At 37.3% G+C, this 22,055-nt stretch overlaps 1 protein-coding gene across 18 annotated transcripts in view; it reads left to right on the plus strand.

Moving 5' to 3' along the window:
* The window catches only part of MAST2 (microtubule associated serine/threonine kinase 2), a 352,010-nt gene that overhangs the window by 96,355 nt on the left and 233,600 nt on the right, over window positions 1–22,055 (plus strand). For 10 of the 18 annotated variants that reach the window (XM_036893065.2, XM_036893061.2, XM_036893059.2 and 7 more), the window contains exons 2-4: window positions 8,070–8,217; window positions 16,128–16,265; window positions 17,308–17,450. In XM_036893065.2, the coding sequence (XP_036748960.2) occupies window positions 8,070–8,217; window positions 16,128–16,265; window positions 17,308–17,450 (429 nt within the window). Of the gene's footprint in view, window positions 1–344; window positions 412–8,069; window positions 8,218–16,127; window positions 16,266–17,307; window positions 17,451–18,323; window positions 18,414–22,055 lie in introns of those variants that run through there. The other 8 variants (XM_036893069.2, XM_036893064.2, XM_036893066.2 and 5 more) reach the window with 3 other exon arrangements.

A 22,055-nucleotide genomic window follows, 5' to 3' on the forward strand; every position in this document is an offset into this window, starting at 1 on the left:
TATGTGCTGTCTCCACCTGTCCCCTTCTATTTGGTAGTTGACCTATATCTACATTGTCAGGTCATACAGCCATTATATACTGTACTCTCAACTTTTTAATGTACATTTATTCATAATTCTACAAATGAATGTATATGTAATGCAAATCACCATGTTGATACCTCTGTAGCAATTTTGATTGAATCTTGTTCTCTGGTAGATTCCTTAGGTGGGCCTGTTGGAAAAATATTCCCTGAATTATTTTATATTGATAACAGTTTGCCTGTACCCTTTACCTTCAAGGTTAGTTTTGTTGGATATAAAGTCCTTGGCTCACATTGTCATTTCTTGTCTTATCTCTGTAGCCCTGTTTTCCTTCTGGCATAAAGCACTGTTGTCAAAGTCTGATGATGATGTAAGTTTTTCCTACAGGTCAGTGCTCTTTTTTCTTAATGCTTGAAAGGATTTTTTTTGTTATAGTTCAAAAATTTTATTAAAACATATTTTGGTGTTGGTCATTTTGGATTTATATCTCATGTACCTAGGGTCCTCTTTTAGTGTGTAGTTTTCACATTTTAATTTTTTTTAGTTTGAGAAAAGTTACTGAATTATATTTTCATAATTCTGTTGCCTTTGATTTTCTTCTGCAGGGACTTTTATTAGCTGTGTATCGGTTCTTTGCGTTTCATATAATTTTCTCTAAAGCTTTTTTTCTTCATTAAAAAATACATTCCATTTTCTATATCTCTTATAAGGCATTTTCTGTTGTGTTTTTTTCTCTCTTGTATTCCTTCAAGTTTAATCTTCATTTCTTAAATGGTCTTTTCTATTTCTAATTTGTTCTTGAGCTCTCACCTCATTAGTGAGTTTATCTAATTATGATTCATGTTTTATAGCATAAATGCCTTTAGTGAGTGTTGAAATAATATGTTACAGAATACAGCCTGATAGTATTTATCTGCATTTTTGCTTACTGTGTTCTTTCTCCCTCTTGATTTCCTAAAGTTTCTTCTTCTATTATTTTCTTGAAGTTTAGCCATTCTTTTGGGATAGTCTGCTGCCAACAGATTCTGTCAGTTATTCTTCCTGAAGGTTATTTTCACTGAGTACTACTTCTGGTGTGACAATTCTTTTCTTTTAACACTTGAAAAATACTGTGCCACTTTATTCTGGACTCCTTGGTTTCTGATGAGAAATCTGTTGTCATTCAAATGTTTTTGTTTTTCTTTTTCATAGGTAAGGTGTCATTTTTCTCTGGCTGCTTTCATGTTTTTCCTTTTGTTTATAGTTTTTCAGGATTTTAACTTTGATTTTTGCTGACGTGTTTCTTTGAGTTTATTCTGTTTGGCGTTTACTCCGTTTCTTGAATCTGTAGGTTTATGTCTTCTTGACATATTCGGGAAGTTTCCAGCCATTATTTATTCTAGTACTTTTTCAGCCTTGTTCTCTTTGTCCTTTCCTGTTGGACTCTGATGACACAGACATTAGATCTTTGATTATAGTCCCATAGGGTCCCTGAGTTTCTATTCATTGTTTTCAGTCTGTTTTCACTTTTGTTTATTGGGTAATTTCTGTTCTGTCTTCCAGTCACTGTTTCTTACTCTATCCCGTCCATTCTGCTGTTCAGCTTATGCACTCAGTTTTCATTTTGATTTTTTAGTCCTAAAATTTCTATTTGGTTCTTTATATGTTTTTTTTCTTTGCTGAAACTTGCATTTTTTCATCTGATTCACCCATGTGTGTCATTTTTTCATTTGATTCACCCATGTGTGTCTTTCTTTTCTTATTGAAGTATTTTTATCATGTATATTTTATACCTTTTTGTCTCACTTCCTCTGTTACTACCATCTTTTGTGTAGTTGATTTTTTTTGTGTGTGTAGTGAACCATTCTGATCCTCTGTCATTTCCTTTTGTGTGTTCTTTTTAGAAATTTTTTTGCTTGCCATGAAAATACCTGTAACATCCTAAATTTGTAACAGTCTAGTTTGAATTGGTACCAGCTTCAGTAGCATATAAAAATTCTGCTCCTATACAGCTCTGTTGCCCTACCTCTTTTATATTGTCACAAATTATGTCTTCATACATTGTGTGCCCAGTGACATAGATTTATAATTTTTTAAATACCTTTGTCTTATAAGTAATACAGGAAATAAAAAGTGGAGTTATAAAACAAAAATACAGTAGTACTGGCTTTTATATTTGCCCATGTAGTTACCTTTACTGAAGATCTATGTCTTCATATGGTTTCAACTTTCTGTTTTGTGTTTTCATTTCAGCCTCAAGGACTCCTTTTAGGATAGGTGTAGTGATAATGGACTCCCTCAGCTTTTCTTTGGGAATGTCTTAATTTCTCCCTTATTTTTTCAAGCACAGTTTTGTTGGATATAGACATCTAAGTTGACAGTTTTTCCTATCAGCACTTTAAATATGCCATCCCACTTTCTTCTGGACTCCGTGGTTCTGATGCAAAATTAGTTGTTAATCTGGTTATTTGTATAGGGTGATTATCCTCTGTATAAAATGAATAGCATCTTTCTTGCTGCTTTTAATGTTTTCTCTTTGTTGTTGTCTTTGATAGGTTGATTATAATGTGTCTCTATGTGGGTTTCTTTGAGTTTAACCTACTTGAAGTTCACTGAACTTCTTGAACACATAGATTCATGTCTTTCATCAAATTGGGAACTTTTTGGCCATTATTTCTATAGATGTTCTTTCTTCCCCTTTCTTCTGGGATTCCCTTAATGCATATATTGTTTATTTTGAAGATATCCTTCTGGTCCCTTAGGCCTTCTTTACTTCATTCATTTTTCTTTTTTTTTTTCCTTCTTGGACTATGTAATTTCAAATGTCCTGTGTTCAAGATTGCTGATTCTGTTTTTGCCTGCTTACATCTGTTGAAACCCTCTACTGAATTTTTCATTTCACATATTTTCTTTCCATCTCTAGAATTTCTGTTTGGTTCCCTTTTATAATTTCTGTCCAATTCTTATTTTGTTCATGAATTGCTTTCCTGTTTTTTGTTCAGTTTTGGTATGATTTGAGCATATTTAAGACAGCAGATTTAAAGTTTCCTTCTATGTCCAATGTTGGGCTTCCTCGGGGATGGTTTCTGTTAATTCATTTTGATTCTTTGAATGGGCTGTCCTTTCTTACTTCTTTGTATGTCTTATGACTTGTTGCTGATGTTGAAAAGTGGTCATTTGAATCTTATTGATAAGTCTGGAAATCAGCTTCTTCTCTTTCCTCAGTGTTTGCTGTTTTTTTTTTTTTTTTTGGTGAAGGCTATAGTTGTCCATTTATCTAGTGAGTTTCCCTAACCATTTTTGCAGAAATAGCATTCCTTGCTGTGTGTGGTACTGAAGTCTCTGTTCCTTAACTTGTGTTTTAATGGAGATTACCTTAATTTCCAGGAGCTAAACGAATAAACAAACAGGCACACCTCCCAATCTTTGCAGATTGACTTTGTGCTGCGACCCTCCTTTAACACTTGGTCAGACTTGTCATGAGCTTAGGGATCAGCCTGTGATGAAAGCTTAGTCTTTTCATGTCTTTCCTGAGCATGCATTTTGCCCTGGGCTTTCTAGATTTCTCCAGTACATAGGTGTTTTTAATTGCCCTAAGTTCTCCCCAAAACTCCCTTTTACATCCCAGACCTTAGACAGTCTATTGTGTCTCATTTGTGATGTTTTACCCAGGTGGCTGTGGGTGTTTGGATCACCGTACAGTGTTTTTGAGTAATGCTACTGCTTTTCCACTTTGAGCAGATTCTGAGTTAGGTGAAATATAGAGAGTGCCTTGCATCTATTTGTTAGCTACCTCCCAGACAAATTAGAACAGTCATAAATAATTATTTACAAATAAGGTTTGTTTTGCTCCTGCTGGAACCAGGAACCAGGATTCCACACTGGGAACACTGGATGATGTCTTTAAGACTGTCTCACCATCAAGGAGGTTGGTGGGCAAGGGCAAGTAGAAATGCCACAATCTTACCTACCATTTTTAAGTTGACTTATTGATTAGGCATTGTGGATAAAATGAAAGTTCCTGTGGTCAGGATTCTCACCTGCCCTGGTTGGCTAGCTCACTACACGTGTGGGCAATACATTGTTATTGACTCTATGTAAAGAGCCCTGCCCAGTGCTCTGGGTGACACAGTGGCACGGTTGCAAGAGAGTAGAGCAGAGGCTGGAGTGGTGGCAGTGCTGAGGACAGAGGCCCAGAGGACGGCTGTGTGGGAAGAGAGGCCCAGAGACAGAGACTGGCTTGCTGCATGCAGACTCGCTCTGAGTGAACGGGATTTTAGTGATTGACCTGCCACCGTGGAAATAAAGTTGGGTATACCCTTTCACCCCAAGAATGTTCTACTGTCATTTCTTTGGTCATATTGAATCCATAGTGAACCTGTCTGGGGCTGAAACCCATTGGCAAGACAGGCATTCTCTTGGTTGCTATAAACCTTTGTCTTTTCTTCAGAGTTCTGACAAAGGTGGTTCTGACAGTTTATTTATTTTTCAATGTTTCTGTCGGGGATGTTAGCTTGGAGCTGTGTTTTTTTTTCTGTTACCTCTTACCATCTGATTTTTAACTTTTGTTTCCTGGATGATAAATGATGATAAGGATGGTTTCATGTGTTCATTTGCCATATATGCCTCTTCTTTGTTAAAATGTCTGTTACCCGACAAACAACAACAAATGTTGGCAAGGTTGTGGAAAAAGGGGAACCCTCCTATACTGCTGATGGGAATGTAAATCAGTTCAGCCATTGTGGAAAGCAGTATGGAGGTTCCTTAAAAAACTCAAAATAGAAATACCATTTGACCCAGGAATTCCACTCTAAGGAATTTACTCTAAGAATGCAGGAGCCCAGTTTGAAAAAGACATACGCTACCCTATGTTTATCACAGCACTATTTACAATAGCCAAGAAATGGAAACAACCTAAGTGTCCCATCAGTAGATGAATGGATAAAGAAGATATGGTAGTGTAATTTGTAGTTATTCTCATATTTACTATTGCTTTAGCAGTGCCTTATGTGTAGACTTGTGTGGATAAAGTGGAGGTTCCTGTGGCCAGGAATCTCACCTGGCCCTGGTTGGCTAGTTTACTACACACGTGTGGGCAATGTGTTGATATTGACTCTATATATAAAGAGCCCTGCCCAGTGCTCTGGGTGACACGGTGGCACAGCTGCAAGGCTGCAGGATAGCAGAGCAGAGGCTGGAGTGGTGGCAGCGCCAAAGACAGAGGCCCAGAGGATGGCTGTGCAGGAAGAGAGGCCCAGAGGCAGAGACTGGCTTGCTGCATGCAGACTCTGAGCAGACAGGATTCTAGTGATTGACCTGCCACTGTGGAAATAAAGTTGGGTATAAACCCTTTTACCTCAAGAACGTTCTCTTGTCATTTATTTGGTCACATTGAATACATAGTGAACTTGCGCAGGACTGAAACCCATTGGCAAGACAACTTGTTTCTACTTCTGTATTCCTGGCTTGATAAGCATGCTTATACAAGCTAGAAACTTGGAAGTCATCTTAGGCTCCTTCCCCTCCTTAACTTCCTGTTTTGCTTAAGAATTATTTGACTGCAGAAATGATAGAAGCCAATTTGATCTGGTTTAGGCAGAAAGGAAGAGTTTATTATAAAGGTACAGTGGTATCCCATTGAACCTGAAAATATGTAGTTTGGCTGGACCTTGTAAGTAGTTAGAAATGAGAGCTAGAAAACTGTGAAAAGAGTATGGAAGTGAGTAAGGAAGTTCTACTTCCCATGTGCTTTTTCTTTCTCTCTTGAGTTACATGTGTTTCTGTCTTATTTGCTTCATTCTCCTGTGCTGTCCCTTAATGACTTCTTGGGTAAATTCAGTTATGTTCTGCTATTTTAAAAAATCCAATCTAGTTGAACAAAAGAAGCAAGACACTGAGCAGTTCATACTAAGTGATTTGTATCAGTTTGTACTAAGTGATATGAAGTTTTTCACCTTATGTACTTTATTCTGCTAGAAGCCTGGATAGTCGTTGCTCTATCCACTATACAGTGGAGGGATCTGGGGTTGTGACTGGAAGATGAGGCACAGGGGACTTTCTGGGGTACGTGGTTGTCTTTTTAAAAAAGAATCTTGATGCTAATTACATGGATATGTTTAACGTATGTTTAAAATTCATTGAGTTATATGCTTAGATATATATACTTTTCTGAAATGAGTAATTAAAAGTTAACCTCAGTAAAAGTTGAAAAGACATCCTAGTTTAAAAGATAAATTTCATATGCAATTTAATTTACATTTTCTTCCCTTTGCTTTGTTTTGACAGGAGAGATTTGGATTAAGAAGGGGCATGCTCTGCTTTCATTTTTCCTCTCATTTTCTGGCTTCTTTTCTTTGTTATGTTATGGTAGGGAATAGGGTGATTGAAAAGGATATGGCTTTCTCTTAATTAATGCTGATCTAGTACTCTGTTGTTTGTTGTTTCTTTCCTGGCTAAGACTAATTGTCATCCATACAGTGTAGCAGGCATCCAAGTGCTGGGGCTTTCATGTAGCTCATTTGTAATTTATTTTTGGGATGGGAAATTCTCTTCTCCAGATTGCCTTCACATAGGATATTACTATGGAATCTTCTAAAGCCTCCTTACTTTCCTCCGCCCAAAGCTTCCTGCTTGAGGGTGTTGCCTCTGTGAGTGGCCAGCTTTTTGTGATGGGTTACCAGCATTAGTGCCCAAACTCTGCTTCCGTCCATGATTTCTTCTTAATGCATAGGTAGTTTAATCCTTGACACACCAAATGGTGGGAATATAGGCTGCTCCCTTGCTGCCTCCTTTTTTTGCAATAATTACTGCTTCCACTTCCCCTTTCTCCCTGCTCACTCCTGTTACAGTTGCCTGGACAAATCAATTGCTTTAATGATACAGTGTCTAAATATCCCTCTTTATCTTTTTTACCCATTTACTACCAATTTAAGAAATACTTTTTCCTTCTCTCTTTAGTTCTTTTTCATCATCAACTTAACTCTTCTTTTTATGCTTGAGCATTTGTAGGTTATGTTCTGGATAGCCACTACCAACCAATAGTAGTGTTTTCCCATGTTTTTCAGCCCACCAATCACAGTATATGATCTTAGAGGTTTTTTTTAAAAAATCTTTTCTGAAGAAGCTAGGCAGTTTCCATTTTTTTACCCCCTGTGGCTGTTAGTGTTGCCATGGTACCAGTTACTTGAGTCTTGTTTTTCCCATGGCTGACCATACAGATTTCAGTTCTTTCTTCTTAATGCTTCCCATTTTGTCTTTGTACTGTCCAGAACAGTTTGATGTGCTACTTATCTGTGTTTGTATTTGAGCTTCCTTCATTGAAATAAGGAAATAATGCCTCATTTGCCTTATTATTATTATTTTTTCAAAATGGTTTCTCATTTAATACTGCTAATTGGGTAGGTGGTTGCTTTAAAATTCTGAATTTTAATATGTTGAACACTGCTTACTGAGTGAGGAGGAAGAGGCATTGGATGGGGTGGGATAGGCTAAGCTAAAATAAAGGGAAAGGGGAGGCACTGTCAGTATTTTCATATTGTCTGTGTTTTCTCCATAGTACTTTTATACTTTTTCATTGGAAACATGTATTTAGCTCCTAGTAAAGATATATAAACAAGGTTCTAAGTTTTATTTTAGCATTAATTGAATGTTAGTGGTATTTCTAACTTTAACAGGTAAAAGGAGGCCTGTTATTTATGATTTTTAAAAAAACTAAAATATGCTTTTTACTTGATATAGGTGGAGGGTGAATAAAATGAGAAAAATAAACATAACTAGATGTATATTCATTATGAATAATACATCTTATCAAAATATCTTGTCATCTTGTGAGCCTCCTCCCCTTATTTTCATTTGGCATTTTATAACCACTGCCCCATATCCTTCATAGTATACCTAAACAGATTTTACTAAGAAATATGTTTCTGGCTTTAGCTATTGAGCAGGAAATATAAAACATAGATATACTTTTTAACCGTGATGAATGTTGTAGAGATGTTTAATATAAAGTTCTTATATTTTCAGAAAAGACATTAAAGACTTATGTTTTACTTTTTTTCCCTTTGAAGGATGTGATAACTGGACTTAGTCCCCTGCTCTTCAGAAAGCTCAGTAATCCTGACATATTTTCATCTACTGGAAAAGCTAAACTTCAGCGACAACTTAGTCAGGATGACTGTAAGTCACGGAGAGGAAGCCTGGCCAGTTCTCTGTCAGGTAAGTATTATCTAATTTTTATTTTTAAGAAATGTGGGACTATGTTGTCAGTATTTAAGGGTGTATCAGCTGAACTTACCTATACTTATCTGTAATTTTATAGGGCAGCCTGATACCCCATTTAACTGCAGCCTCCTCTGTGCTTCTCATTCCTCATGCCTTGGCATCTTCTTCCCTCATGTTGGTCTTGTATGGAACACTTATGGGTGAGGCTGTTTTCCTCTCTTTACTGCTTCTTCATAGCATCTCTGAATGCCATCCTCCAGAACCTGGTAGATATTTCTTGGTTGACCACTATCACTGGTCATTTTCTTTCAGTTTGATTTTAGTTCTCTGTTCACTTCTGAACACATAACAGCCTTTGCTCCTTTTGATTTTCTTTTTTTCTCCACTTTAAAAACCCATTCCAAAACCCATAGTGCCTCCCCATCTCTTCCACAGAAAAGTTTTAAAAAATTCAAGGGGAAAAAATTGCATAAGCAGGTCATGGCCAAAATAGGAAATAATTAAAATATGGCATAATTTTAAGCAGCCAATAGAGTATGAAAAAAAATTTGACCTCACCTAAAAATAGTAGCTCACTACAGAAGAAAATGTAGTCCTACCATACTCCTTGGCCTAATAGTAAACAGTTTTCAATTTCTTTTTGTTTTTGTACCTTTTTTGGGCTATTCTCTTGGTTTTATCTTCTTACTCTTTCATTGAAATTTTTCTTTTGTCCGTCATTTATTTAATCACATAGAGTGATTTCTTGTTTGTTTTTTTCATACAATTCTATTTTTTTAAGGATTTATCTTTTGAATTCTCTGAGTAAATAGATTTTTTACTTTCAGATGAAAAATTCAAATAAAAAAATAAGTTTTCTTTTTGTTTTTGAATCAGTTCTTTTTCTTTTGAGCACCTAACAACCAGGATCCATTGCTTTACTCTGAGAGGCTAACTCTCTTCTATCTTGTGAAGTAGTTGCCTGGCTATTGGGTAGTATGATGTGGGAATGTGGTTGTGTTGGACTGTTCTGGCTGTAGATTTTCACTTAATCTGACTTTAGCTTTATGTTTTATTTTATGTTCTCTTAGGTATCTTGCATTTCTGAGTACTGAACTTAACTGAGATTTTGCAGGGTAGTCTCATAACCCATTTCACTGTAAACTCCTCTGTGCTGTCATGCCTCATGCCTTCCTTTGCCCAGTTCCATTGGTTATGATTTACCTATCTGATTTAGATTTTCCCCAAATTTTGTTCATCCCCTCATAGTCTCTCTCACTCTCTTTTTCTCTTGGGTTATATAGCCTTTGTTTATTTTATGTTATTCTCATTTTAATGGAGTATCCTGGGGAATAAAAGGTAAAAGTATGTGCTCAGTCAGCCATCTTTAACTGGGAATATATATATATATATATATTTTTAACATGTCACTCACATAATTACTATTTATTTTCTGTGGTGATAATATTTAAGATCTAGGCTTTTAGCAGCTTTGAATTACATAATACAGAGTACAAGAAGAGATGCTCATGCAGCACATGATTGTTGTTGACTATAATCACTATACTGGTCATTAGATTCACAAAACTTACTCATCTAATAGCTAGATAATTGTATCCTTTGACCAACATCTCCCTATTTCTTCCACCCCCCAAGCTTCTGGCAGTCACTATTCTATTTCCTGTTTCTATGAGTTCAACTTTTTTGAGGTCATAGAATATTTGTCCTTCTCTGTTTGACTTACCTCACTTACCATAATGCCCTCAATAACTGGAAATATTTTATACATTAGACTCTTGAATCACTATAGGGTTAACAATTAGAATTTTTAAGATATTTTCCTTTTTTCTTTTTTTTTTTTTTTTTTTTAATAATTATTTTTTATTGAAGGGTAGTTGACACACAGTATTACATTACATGAGTTTCAAGTGTACAACACAGTGGTAGAACATTTATATACATAATTCTAGGTTCCAGCTATCACCCTACCAGGCTGTTACAATATCTTGACTATATTCCTTATGCTATACATTACATCCCGGTTACTAATTTATTTTACCATTGGAAGTCTGTCCTTCTTTTTTTTTTTTTTTTTTTGTGAGGGCATCTCTCATATTTATTGATCAAATGGTTGTTAACGACAATAAAATTCTGTATAGGGGAGTCAATGCTCAATGCACAATCATTATTCCACCCCAAGCCTAATTTTTGTCAGTCTCCAATCTTCTGAGGCATAACAAACAAGTTTTTACATGTAGAACAAATTCTTACATAATGAATAAGTTACATAGTGAACAGTACAAGGGCAGTCATCACAGAAACTTTCGGTTTTGCTCATGCATTATGAACTATAAACAGTCAGTTCAAATATGAATACTCATTTGGTTTTTATACTTGATTTATATGTGGATACCACATTTCTCTCTTTATTATTATTATTTTTAATAAAATGCTGAAGTGGTAGGTAGATACAAGATAAAGGTAGAAAACATAGTTTAGTGTTGTAAGAGAGCACATGTAGATGATCAGGTGTGTGCCTGTAGACTATGTGTTAATCCAAGCTAGACCAGGGCAATAAAACATCCACGTATGCAGAAGATTTCTCTCAGAACGGGGGGCTGAGGTTCCTAAGCCTCACCTCTGTTGATCCCCAATTTCTCACCTGATGGCCCCCCTGCGACTGTGCCTGTCTTAGGTTGTTCCTCCCTTGAGGAATCTTACCCGTCTCTGGCTAACCAGTCATCTTCTGGGGCCATACAGGGAAATGTGAAGTTGGTAAGTGAGAGAGAAGCCTTATTGTTTGAAAAAGTTAGCTTTTTACTTCTTTGCATATTTATGCCCTGTGGCTTCTATGCCCAGCATTTGTCTTGAGGTGTCTTTACCACTTGGAAGAATTATGATACTCGGTAAATTTGATATGAGGCACGAATTCTATTTAAGGGTTGTAATTAGGAAGGAAGAAGAAAAGCTATAGAAGTAGCAGGCGGAAGAAAACATGGGAAGATTGATTATTTCTTTGATATATCTTCTTGTAGAGTAACTTCAGCATGTATAGGTTTTAAGCTACTACTTAAATTGCACACACACATTAACATAATAGGAGTATAGTTACATAACCAAAGCATATCTGTAATTACCAGCCATCTGCAGTGAAACCAAGAAAACCAGTTAGGCACCTTAGGCATTTGTGAAAACTTATCTATGATATGGTGGATATTGTCCAACTGAACTTGAACAGTCTGAGAGAAATCAGACAAATTAAAACAACCCATTCCTGGGGACTGTTCACATGCCATATGTTCTTTTAACAGTAAATAGTTTGTAGTTGTAAGACTTTGGAGCGCTACAATTTGCACTTCTCCAAATTCTTGGTTGAGTTCCAACAGTATAGATCCAGTCCAATTTTGTTGTTTTACTGTATGCACAGGCCAGCTTAGATATCTCCTTCCTCATTCCCATGGCAAGTCCAGGAACTGGTGGGATGAGTGCATCTACAGCTGTAGCAGTGCGTGGATCTTTGTTGGGGTTTTTTGATGATCATTTTCTGGCATGAGTCTTCCAGAGAGTGCAGATGTTGGAAGTTCTTTTTCATATCGTATCTTATTTCATTTTCGGGGTAGCCCAATTAGGCTTTGATCCTCTGTATAAACACAAACAGACCCTTTGCCTACACTTTTATATGCCCTTTATACCCTTGTGTAGAACTCGTTGGAGGTTACCACACAGGAACTGCCCTTTTTTTTTTTTTTTTTGCTATCACTAATCTACACTTACATGACGAATATTACGTTTACTAGGCTCTCCCCTATACCAGGTCTCCCCTATAAACCCCTTTACAGTCACTGTCCATCAGCATAGCAAAATGTTGTAGAATCACTACTTGCCTTCTCTGTGTTGTACAGCCCTCCCTTTTCTCCTACCCCCCCATGCATGTTAATCTTAATACCCCCTTACTTATCCCCCCCTTATCCCTCCCTACCCACCCATCCTCCCCAGTCCCTTTCCCTTTGGTACCTGTTAGTCCATTCTTGAGTTCTGTGATTCTGCTGCTGTTTTGTTCCTTCAGTTTTTCCTTTGTTCTTATATTCCACAGATAAGTGAAATCATTTGGTATTTCTCTTTCTCCGCTTGGCTTGTTTCACTGAGCAAAATACCCTCCAGCTCCATCCATGTTGCTGCAAATGATTGGATTTGCCCTTTTCTTATAGCTGAGTAGTATTCCATTGTGTATATGTACCACATCTTCTTTATCCATTCATCTATTGATGGACATTTAGGTTGCTTCCAATTCTTGGCTATTGTAAATAGTGCTGCAATAAACATAGGGGTGCATCTGTCTTTCTCAAACTTGATTGCTGCGTTCTTTGGGTAAATTCCTAGGAGTGGAATTCCTGGGTCAAATGGTAAGTCTGTTTTGAGCATTTTGATGTACCTCCATACTGCTTTCCACAATGGTTGAACTAACTTACATTCCCACCAGCAGTGTAGGAGGGTTCCCCTTTCTCCACAGCCTCGCCAACATTTGTTGTTGTTTGTCTTTTGGATGGCAGCCATCCTTACTTGTGTGAGGTGATACCTCATTGTAGTTTTAATTTGCATTTCTCTGATAATTAGCGATGTGGAGCATCTTTTCATATGTCTGTTGGCCATCTGTATTTCTTTTTTGGAGAACTGTCTGTTCAGTTCCTCTGCCCATTTTTTAATTGGGTTATTTGTTTTTTGTTTGTTGAGGCGTGAGAGCTCCTTATATATTCTGGACATCAAGCCTTTATCGGATGTGTCATTTTCAAATATATTCTCCCATACTGTAGGGATCCTTCTTGTTCTATTGATGGTGTCTTTTGCTGTACAGAAGCTTTTCAGCTTAATATAGTCCCACTTACTCATTTTTGCTGTTGTTTTCCTTGCCCGGGGAGATATGTTCAAGAAGAGGTCACTCATGTTTATGTCTAAGAGGTTTGTGCCTATGTTTTCTTCCAAGAGTTTAATGGTTTCATGGCTTACATTCAGGTCTTTGATCCATTTTGAGTTTACTTTTGTATATGGGGTTAGACAATGGTCCAGTTTCATTCTCCTACATGTAGCTGTCCAGTTTTGCCAGCACCACCTGTTGAAGAGACTGTCATTTCGCCATTGTATGTCCATGGCTCCTTTATCAAATATTAATTGACCATATATGTCTGGGTTAATGTCTGGATTCTCTAGTCTGTTCCATTGGTCTGTGGCTCTGCTCTTGTGCCAGTACCAAATTGTCTTGATTACTATGGCTTTATAGTAGAGCTTGAAGTTGGGGAGTGAGATCCCCCCTACTTTATTCTTCTTTCTCAGGATTGCTTTGGCTATTCGGGGTCTTTGGTGTTTCCATATGAATTTTTGAATTATTTGTTCCAGTTCATTGAAGAATGTTGCTGGTAGTTTCATAGGGATTGCATCAAATCTGTATATTGCTTTGGGCAGGATGGCCATTTTGACGATATTAATTCTTCCTAGCCACGAGCATGGGATGAGTTTCCATCTGTTAGTGTCCCCTTTAATTTCTCTTAAGAGTGACTTGTAGTTTTCAGAGTATAAGTCTTTCACTTCTTTGGTTAGGTTTATTCCTAGGTATTTAATTTTTTTTGATGCAATTGTGAATGGAGTTGTTTTCCTGATTTCTCTTTCTGTTGGTTCATTGTTAGTATATAGGAAAGCCACAGATTTCTGTGTGTTGATTTTGTATCCTGCAACTTTGCTGTATTCCGATATCAGTTCTAGTAGTTTTGGGGTGGCGTCTTTAGGGTTTTTTATGTACAGTATCATGTCATCTGCAAATAGTGACAGTTTAACTTCTTCTTTACCAATCTGGATTCCTTGTATTTCTTTATTTTGTCTGATTGCCGTGGCTAGGACCTCCAGTACTATGTTAAATGGCAGTGGGGAGAGTGGCATCCCTGTCTAGTTCCCGATCTCAGAGGAAATGCTTTCAGCTTCTCGCTGTTCAATATAATGTTGGCTGTGGGTTTATCATAGATGGCCTTTATTATGTTGAGGTACTTGCCCTCTATTCCCATTTTGCTGAGAGTTTTTAACATGAATGGATGTTGAACTTTGTCAAATGCTTTTTCAGCATCTATGGAGATGATCATGTGGTTTTTGTCTTTCTTTTTGTTGATGTGGTGGATGATGTTGATGGACTTTCGAATGTTGTACCATCCTTGAATCCCTGGAATGAATCCCACTTGGTCATAGTGTATGATCCTTTTGATGTATTTTTGAATTCGGTTTGCTAATATTTTGTTGAGTATTTTTGCATCTACGTTCATCAGGGATATTGGTCTGTAGTTTTCTTTTTTGGTGGGGTCTTTGCCTGGTTTTGGTATTAGGGTGATGTTAGCTTCATAGAATGAGTTTGGGAGTATCCCCTCCTCCTCTATTTTTTGGAAAACTTTAAAGAGAATGGGTATTATGTCTTCCCTGTATGTCTGATAAAATTCCGAGGTAAATCCATCTGGCCCGGGGGTTTTGTTCTTTGGTAGTTTTTTGATTACCTCTTCAATTTCGTTGCTGGTAATTGGTCTGTTTAGATTTTCTGTTTCTTCCTGGGTCAATCTTGGAAGGTTATATTTTTCTAGGAAGTTGTCCATTTCTCCTAGGTTTCCCAGCTTGTTAGCATATAGGTTTTCATAGTATTCTCCAATAATTCTTTGCATTTCCGTGGGGTCCGTCGTGATTTTTCCTTTCTCGTTTCTGATACTGTTGATTTGTGTTGACTCTGTTTTCTTCTTAATAAGTCTGGCTAGAGGCTTATCTATTTTGTTTATTTTCTCGAAGAACCAGCTCTTGGTTTCATTGATTTTTGCTATTGTTTTATTCTTCTCAATTTTATTTATTTCTTCTCTGATCTTTATTATGTCCCTCCTTCTGCTGACCTTAGGCCTCATCTGTTCTTCTTTTTCCAATTTCGATAATTGTGACATTAGACCATTCATTTGGGATTGCTCTTCCTTTTTTAAATATGCTTGGATTGCTATATACTTTCCTCTTAAGACTGCTTTTGCTGTGTCCCACAGAAGTTGGGGCTTAGTGTTGTTGTTGTCATTTGTTTCCATATATTGCTGGATCTCCATTTTGATTTGGTCATTGATCCATTGATTATTTAGGAGCGTGTTGTTAAGCCTCCATGTGTTTGTGAGCCTCTTTGCTTTCTTTGTACAATTTAAATATTTTCCTTTTTTCTGAGTTATTTTTTTACTAAAGAGCTGGCTGCTCCATTTGTTCATATTTTCCTTCTGTTTTATGTTTGTTTTCCTCAAACTCTTGGCAGTCCTTTGTACACTTCAAGCCCAGACTGGAACATATATGTCCAAATGGGTCTCTTCTGCAGTTGTGTAAGCCCCTTTTCCCCTACAGGCCTTCATTTTGAAAGAGATAGAGATATGATATCAGCCTTTGTATATGTGGATAGGGTAAGTTAACAAGCAGATTCCTTTAGGATATATAGATGAGGAGTGGGCAGTTCATCTGGAGAACTTGGCAATACTTGCAAAAGGAAGGAAAGAAGGTAGGCAGGCTTTAGTCTGGGCTTATGGACATTTTGAGTACAGAACCATTCGTCTTTATTTTTTGTGGAGGGTTTTATGGAAAGGGTTCTTAGTAAAGCATACACTTGAGGGCAGACTTGAAAGATAACTAGATTTTAAAAAATTGCATGTTTCTGATTAAAAAAGTAAAATATGTCAGTTATAAAAAAATTTGAGTACAAAAACATGTATCATGGCAAAGTGAGAAGTCCTAAATCTTCTGTGTGATTCCTGCCAAACCATTTATATATACTCTATTATTTTAAATATACTTTGAAAATTTTGTACACAAACTTTTTTATTTTAAAAATCAGAATTGGGGTCAGATGCTACATACTTCCTTTCTGCATTTTTTTTACTCAACAGGAAATGTTGAACATTTTTCTCTTAACTACATGTTGAGCTGCTTCGTTATTTTTAATGGGTCCAGTATTTCATTATGTGGAGATATTATGATTTCTTTAACTTGTAATGAATATTTATCTTATTTCCAGTTTCATTATGGTGAGCATTGCTAAGGTGAACATTATGGTCTACTATTCTTTTTTTCTTTATACTACATTCCTGCAAGTAGAATGCTAGGTCCAAACATATTCAAATTAAAATTTTAATAAGTTTTGCTTAACCAACCTCCAAATAAGTTGCATCACATTTTGTTTGCAATAAAAGGATATGTTGTAGCAGAAACAAAAACAAAACCTCCTTTTGCTCACACTTTTATTATGGTGGATATTTTCATGATGAATAGGATTTTACCAGGAAGAAAAAGGGTTTTCAGGTCAGGTGGAAGTGTAAGGCATAATATTGAAGGTGAGTAAGTGAGTGGGTGCAGAAAAGAATGGAAGGAAATCAGACCAGGAAGATGATCCAGATTTATGGAGGATTATTTTTACCATTTTAAGAGTTTAATTCTTTAAGCAGTAGGGAGTCGTCAGAAGTTTTTAAGGCCAGGAACTGACTTGGCCACATTTGTTTGGTTAGTGGCAGTACGAGAATGGTGTGAAGGAAGGGGCTGAAATGGGACTTGCACCTCAATTAGAAAGTCATTGCAATTCTAGGTAGTCTTTGTAAGTGACTTTCTCACAATATTTCAGTGGGATTAAGACAGTAAGTCAACCTGGACTGAGCACATGGAGTCTGGACAGAGCACTGTAAGTTGAGTGTTTGTCTTCCAGAAATCTAAGGGCAAACTTGTCTAGGAGAAGCTGTTGGCTCCACTCATGTTGCATTGTTTTGTTGAGAAGCCGGGTAGGACAGAAGGGGCTGGAAAAGTCCCAGCTTGCTAGGTTTGGTGTCAGGTTTGGTGGCTGGCATGGTAGTGGATATTACAGAGAATATAAGATAGTCAATTCAGTTCAGTTCCACTTTCAGTTTTCACCGTCAAGACAGTTGGAGTTTTTGAAGGGCTACACATTCTAAAATAGATGTGGAGAAACTTCGCTTTGTTTTGGATTGATACACTTTTATCTACTTGATATCTCTGTATTTTTTAATCATTAATTAATAAATTAATTACAAGTATGTTTTCCAAACCTTGTGTTTGAAGGTAAGCAGCTGCTCCCCTTGTCCAGCAGTGTACATAGCAGTGTGGGACAGGTGACTTGGCAGTCTTCAGGAGAAGCATCAAATCTGGTTCGAATGAGGAACCAGTGCCTTGGACAGTCTGCACCTTCTCTTACTGCTGGCTTGGTAAGTGTTAGTAAACTTGGTCCCTTGCTTTGTTAACAAATCCTTGATTGTCATTTGTCATTGCCACCTCTATTATTTATTATTTTCCTTTTTTAGGATTTGTGTAGTTTAATTTCTCAAAGTGAAGTACAGAAAAATAATGGAATTTAATTGAATATATTTTGATTGTTCTCTCATGCTGTCACTGGTACTGATTATGTAGTGACAGTCAGGAAAAAGATATAATAAGATTGAATGAATGAATACATTTCCAGGAAAAGGGCTTTCTTATAGAAATAGTTCTTAACTTTATGAAGGTGTATAGCATCTGTGTATATATAGCTCTGTAGTATACATTTTTAGTACATGTGGAGAGGATAGGATAGTGGGCCCTCAGTACATATTAGATGAAAAAATGAGCCTGTTTTGTCTTGGCTTTGTATGGTGGACAGAACCTAACAAAGATTAAGTGTGCAGTCTGGGCAAGTTGTTTTTGCCTGTGATTGCATCTTGTACCCTTCTACTTTCAGTAGCCCTGTCTGTTTACTTAAGCCACTTGCTGTTTTTCTGCTGATGTACAGTGGGTGGGGAGTTAAAAATTTTTGTATTAAGAGGTTCCCTTATGTGACCTTAAGTTTGTGACACTCTTCTCTCTATCAGTAAGACAAGGCACACTAATTTGTAGGTGCAATACAAAAACGTATTCCCATTTTTGAAGGGCTACACATTCTAAAATTCTATGTCTTTTGGGTTGGCATATATGAGGTAGAAAGCTTTGTCCATTTGTCCATCCTGGAAAGTGGGGGTAGGGGAAGAAGTCTTACAGCAGGTGGGGAGTTAAAATTTTTTGGATTAAGAGATTTCCTTATGTGACCTGAAGTTTGTGATCCTTAGGCCACAGGGAAAATCAGGGTCACTTTGGAACTTCCCTGACCCCAACATTTTATTTGAAAATTTCAAACCTACAGAAGAATGGAAAGAAGGGTAGGTACAGTGAATACTCATATAAGCTTGCTTAGATTGACCAATTTGGTTGTAACTTTACATTGCCACATTCGTTTTATTTGTGTGTATGTATATATATTTTTCCTGAACTATTTCAAAGCGAGCCACACACATTATGATGCTGCACCTTTAAATATTTCTCCTAAGATCAGGGACAGTCTCCTAAATAACCACAATATATTATCAGATCCAATAAGTTAAATATCAGTACAATAATAGCATCTAACTGAAAGGCCATAGTCAAATTTCTCCACTTGTTCTTAACATGTCTGTTAAAGCCTCATTTCTCCTACTGTTTAACTTCTTCTTTTGTGAAACTTAGAAAAAATTCTAAGTCTGTATGCCATCATAGAGATTTTGATCCAATGGATCTAGGGTGGTCCCAGTCATCTGTATTTTCTTTGAATCATTTATACCTGATTCTAACATGCACCCTTTGAGAACTACTGGCCCTAAGGTAAAGCTGAATGTTTGATTTTAAGGTGATATATTGCAGAGGAAATTCATGGACTAAGGCTGCAGGAATCCTAGCCTAGGCCAACTCAAGTAGGGTATTCCTGAATTACATTTTTTCTTAAAAAAAAAAAAAGCTTATTAAGCTATAATTCACATATGATACAGGTAACCTATTTTATTTAAACTGTACAATTCAGTGATTTTTAGTGTATTCACAGAAACGTGCAGCTGTTATTGTAGTCAGTTCTAGAACAGTTTCATCACTTAAGAAAGAATCCCTGTAACCTTTAGCTGTCAACTCTTTTATGCTCCATCCCCTATTCTGGCCTTTGTAACCACTAATCTACTTTCTACTTCCATAGATTTGCCTATTCTATACATTTCATATAAATTGAATCATATACTATGTGGCCTTTTGTATCTGGCTTGTTTCACTTACCATGAGTTTTCAAGGTCCATCCACGTTGTAGCAGGTGTCTGTACTTTATTCCTTTTTATTGCTGAATAATACTCCACTATAGGGATAGACTACATTTTCTCTTTCTGTCAGTTGATGGACATTTGAGTTGCTTCTACCTTTTGACTGTTATGAATAATGTTGCTATGAACATTTTTTTAGAAATTTAATGTGGGCATATTTTCATTTTTCTTGGGTTTATCAGGAGTGGAATTGCTGGGTCATATAATAACTCTACTATTTAACCATTTGAGGAACTGCCAAACTGTTTTCTAAAGCACCTGCACCATTTTATATTCCCATCAGCAATATATGAGGGTTTTGATTTCTTCACATCCTCACTAACATTTACTATTGTTTGTCTTTGATTTTAGCCATCCTAGTGGGTCTGAAGTTGTATCTTGTGGTTTTGATTTGCATTTCCCTAATGACTAATGACAATTATCATCTTTGCATCTGGGTATTGGTCATTTGTATATCTTCTTTGAAGAAATATCTGTTCACATTCTTTGTCCATTTAAAAAATTAAGTTATTTATCTTTTTTATATATGGATTTATAAAAGAGTTTTTTTTAGCTTGAATCTGTCACTTGGATTTCCTCTCAGGGATCTGCCTTTTGTTTTTTTCTGTGCCTTTCTTTCCTGAGCTATTTAACTTACCTGTGGTGACCTCAGGCTACTTCCTCCATTCCCAGTCTCTATCCAGTATTTCCAGTTGGATATTTCATGTTTGGTGGCACATTTGCTAGTTAGTATTGAGTATATTTTCTTACTTTGACTTACCCCACACTGAAATATACTGTGATGCCACCCCAGCTTCTGGCTGTGACGTTTCTGAAAAATCTGTCCCATAATGTATTCTTAGTGTTAAGAGAGTTATGGCTATATAGTATATAGACCAAGCCTCTGGAGAATTTTAGGGTCATCAAGGTACATATATAACAAAACAATCAATTTAAAAATAATGAAACATACCATTTAGTGAAACGTTGATTATTACTTAAATAGAAGCTAAGAGAGGACAAGAATTGTGCTGTATATAATGCTGGTGAGGTAACTTGCAGGAGGCTAGACTTGATCAGGGTCTGGAGAAATGGATAGGCAAAAGCCTTAATGTAGCATGTGTTTTAATTTTGAAGCCATGTAGGTGATACATATTTATGAAAATACTTTTCTAGACTTCTTCATTTCCTACTATTTATTGAGTGGGCTTCTATGAAGGCCCATTTTCCCCATATATATGTGTGTGTATATATATATAGTAACCATGATCCCAACTAGTGGTTTCCAGGGCATGTTACAAAAAGAATCTTACAATCATATTATTATAGTGTATGTTCCTAGGGATGGGGAAAAATTTAGATGACATCTTATCCAAGATTAGTTATTTGTCTTTAAAGAATTATATACAGTTAAAGTCTAATGTTTAAAGTGGCACAGAAGAAAGATGTCTGGCTTAGAAGTCAGAAGAGCAAGCTCTAGCCGATTTTTAGCTACTTGAATTTGAGTAAAGACTAAATTTATTTGATCCTCTTTTCTCATCTTCAAAGTTCCTGTTGCTTTCTCATGAATATGTTAAGTAGTATCTACAACTTTGATCTTTGTCTTCTGTATTCCTGGCATGAATCTACTTAATTCCACTATGTATGTCACCCTGTCTAAGATTCACTCCATTTGTTTATTCTGCCTGTCTATTCCCCTAAACCGGTTCTTCCTTGGTTGTTCCTTGTCTTGTTAAAAAGCCCCATCAAGAGGAGGAGCCAAGATGGCAGTGTGAGTAGGGCAGCAGAAATCTCCAAAAAACCATATATATTTTTGAAAATACAACAAATTACAACTATTCCTAAAAGAGAGACCAGAAGATACAGTACAACAGCCAGGCTACATCTACATCTGCAAGTACTCAGCACCTCACAAAGGGGGTAAGATACAAGCCGTGGCCCGGTGGGACCCGAGCACCACTCCCACCCCAGCTCCCGGCAGAAGGAAAGGAGTCAGTGCGGGGAGGGAGAGGGAGCCCAGGATTGCTAAATACCCAGCCTTAGTCATCCGCACCGGGAGTGCAGACACACAGTGCATGGTGTGCTGAATATTAGGGAAATGGAACAGTAAAATCTGTGAGTGGGTCCCTGCAGCTGGTGCCCCTGGGACAAAAGAAAAGCAAGTGCCTTTTGAAATTCTTAAAGGGACAGGGGCCTCACAGCTGGACGGAAGCATCCTGGCACACTCAGCTCAGCAGCTGGGAATTCCTGGGAACTCCAGGTGCGCTAATCTTCTGGGAGGCAGCGCAGCTCTGAGGCCCCTCACTGTGATAAACAGCCTCCCGTCCATTCTTCCTCCCGGCATGGCCCCGCCATAGCAGGGGAGCAGCCTGAGAGCGGCCATGCCCACAGAAACCACCCGGAGCCTCTTCTGCAGCTGCCCGGGCCAGACTCAGAGTCCCCATTGGCGCGCAGCTGCCCAGCACAAGCTGCTGGGGGTTGCCGTTCTCGCAGGAGAGGAAGGTGACCAGGAAGCAAGAAGGGACTCTGTTCTCCCAGCTAACACATGTGCCAACTGCCCACGACTATCTCTGTAGCCATGAAAAGGCAGAAGAATCTGATCCAGTCCAGAAACACCCAGACAATCCCTGAGAAGGAGCCTGGGGAGATAGATTTAACCAATCTTCCTGAAAAAGAATTCAAAATAAAGGTCATAACCATGCTGAT

Source organism: Manis pentadactyla, chromosome 4 (genome assembly GCF_030020395.1).
Source record: "Manis pentadactyla isolate mManPen7 chromosome 4, mManPen7.hap1, whole genome shotgun sequence".
Lineage (NCBI taxonomy): Eukaryota > Metazoa > Chordata > Mammalia > Pholidota > Manidae > Manis > Manis pentadactyla.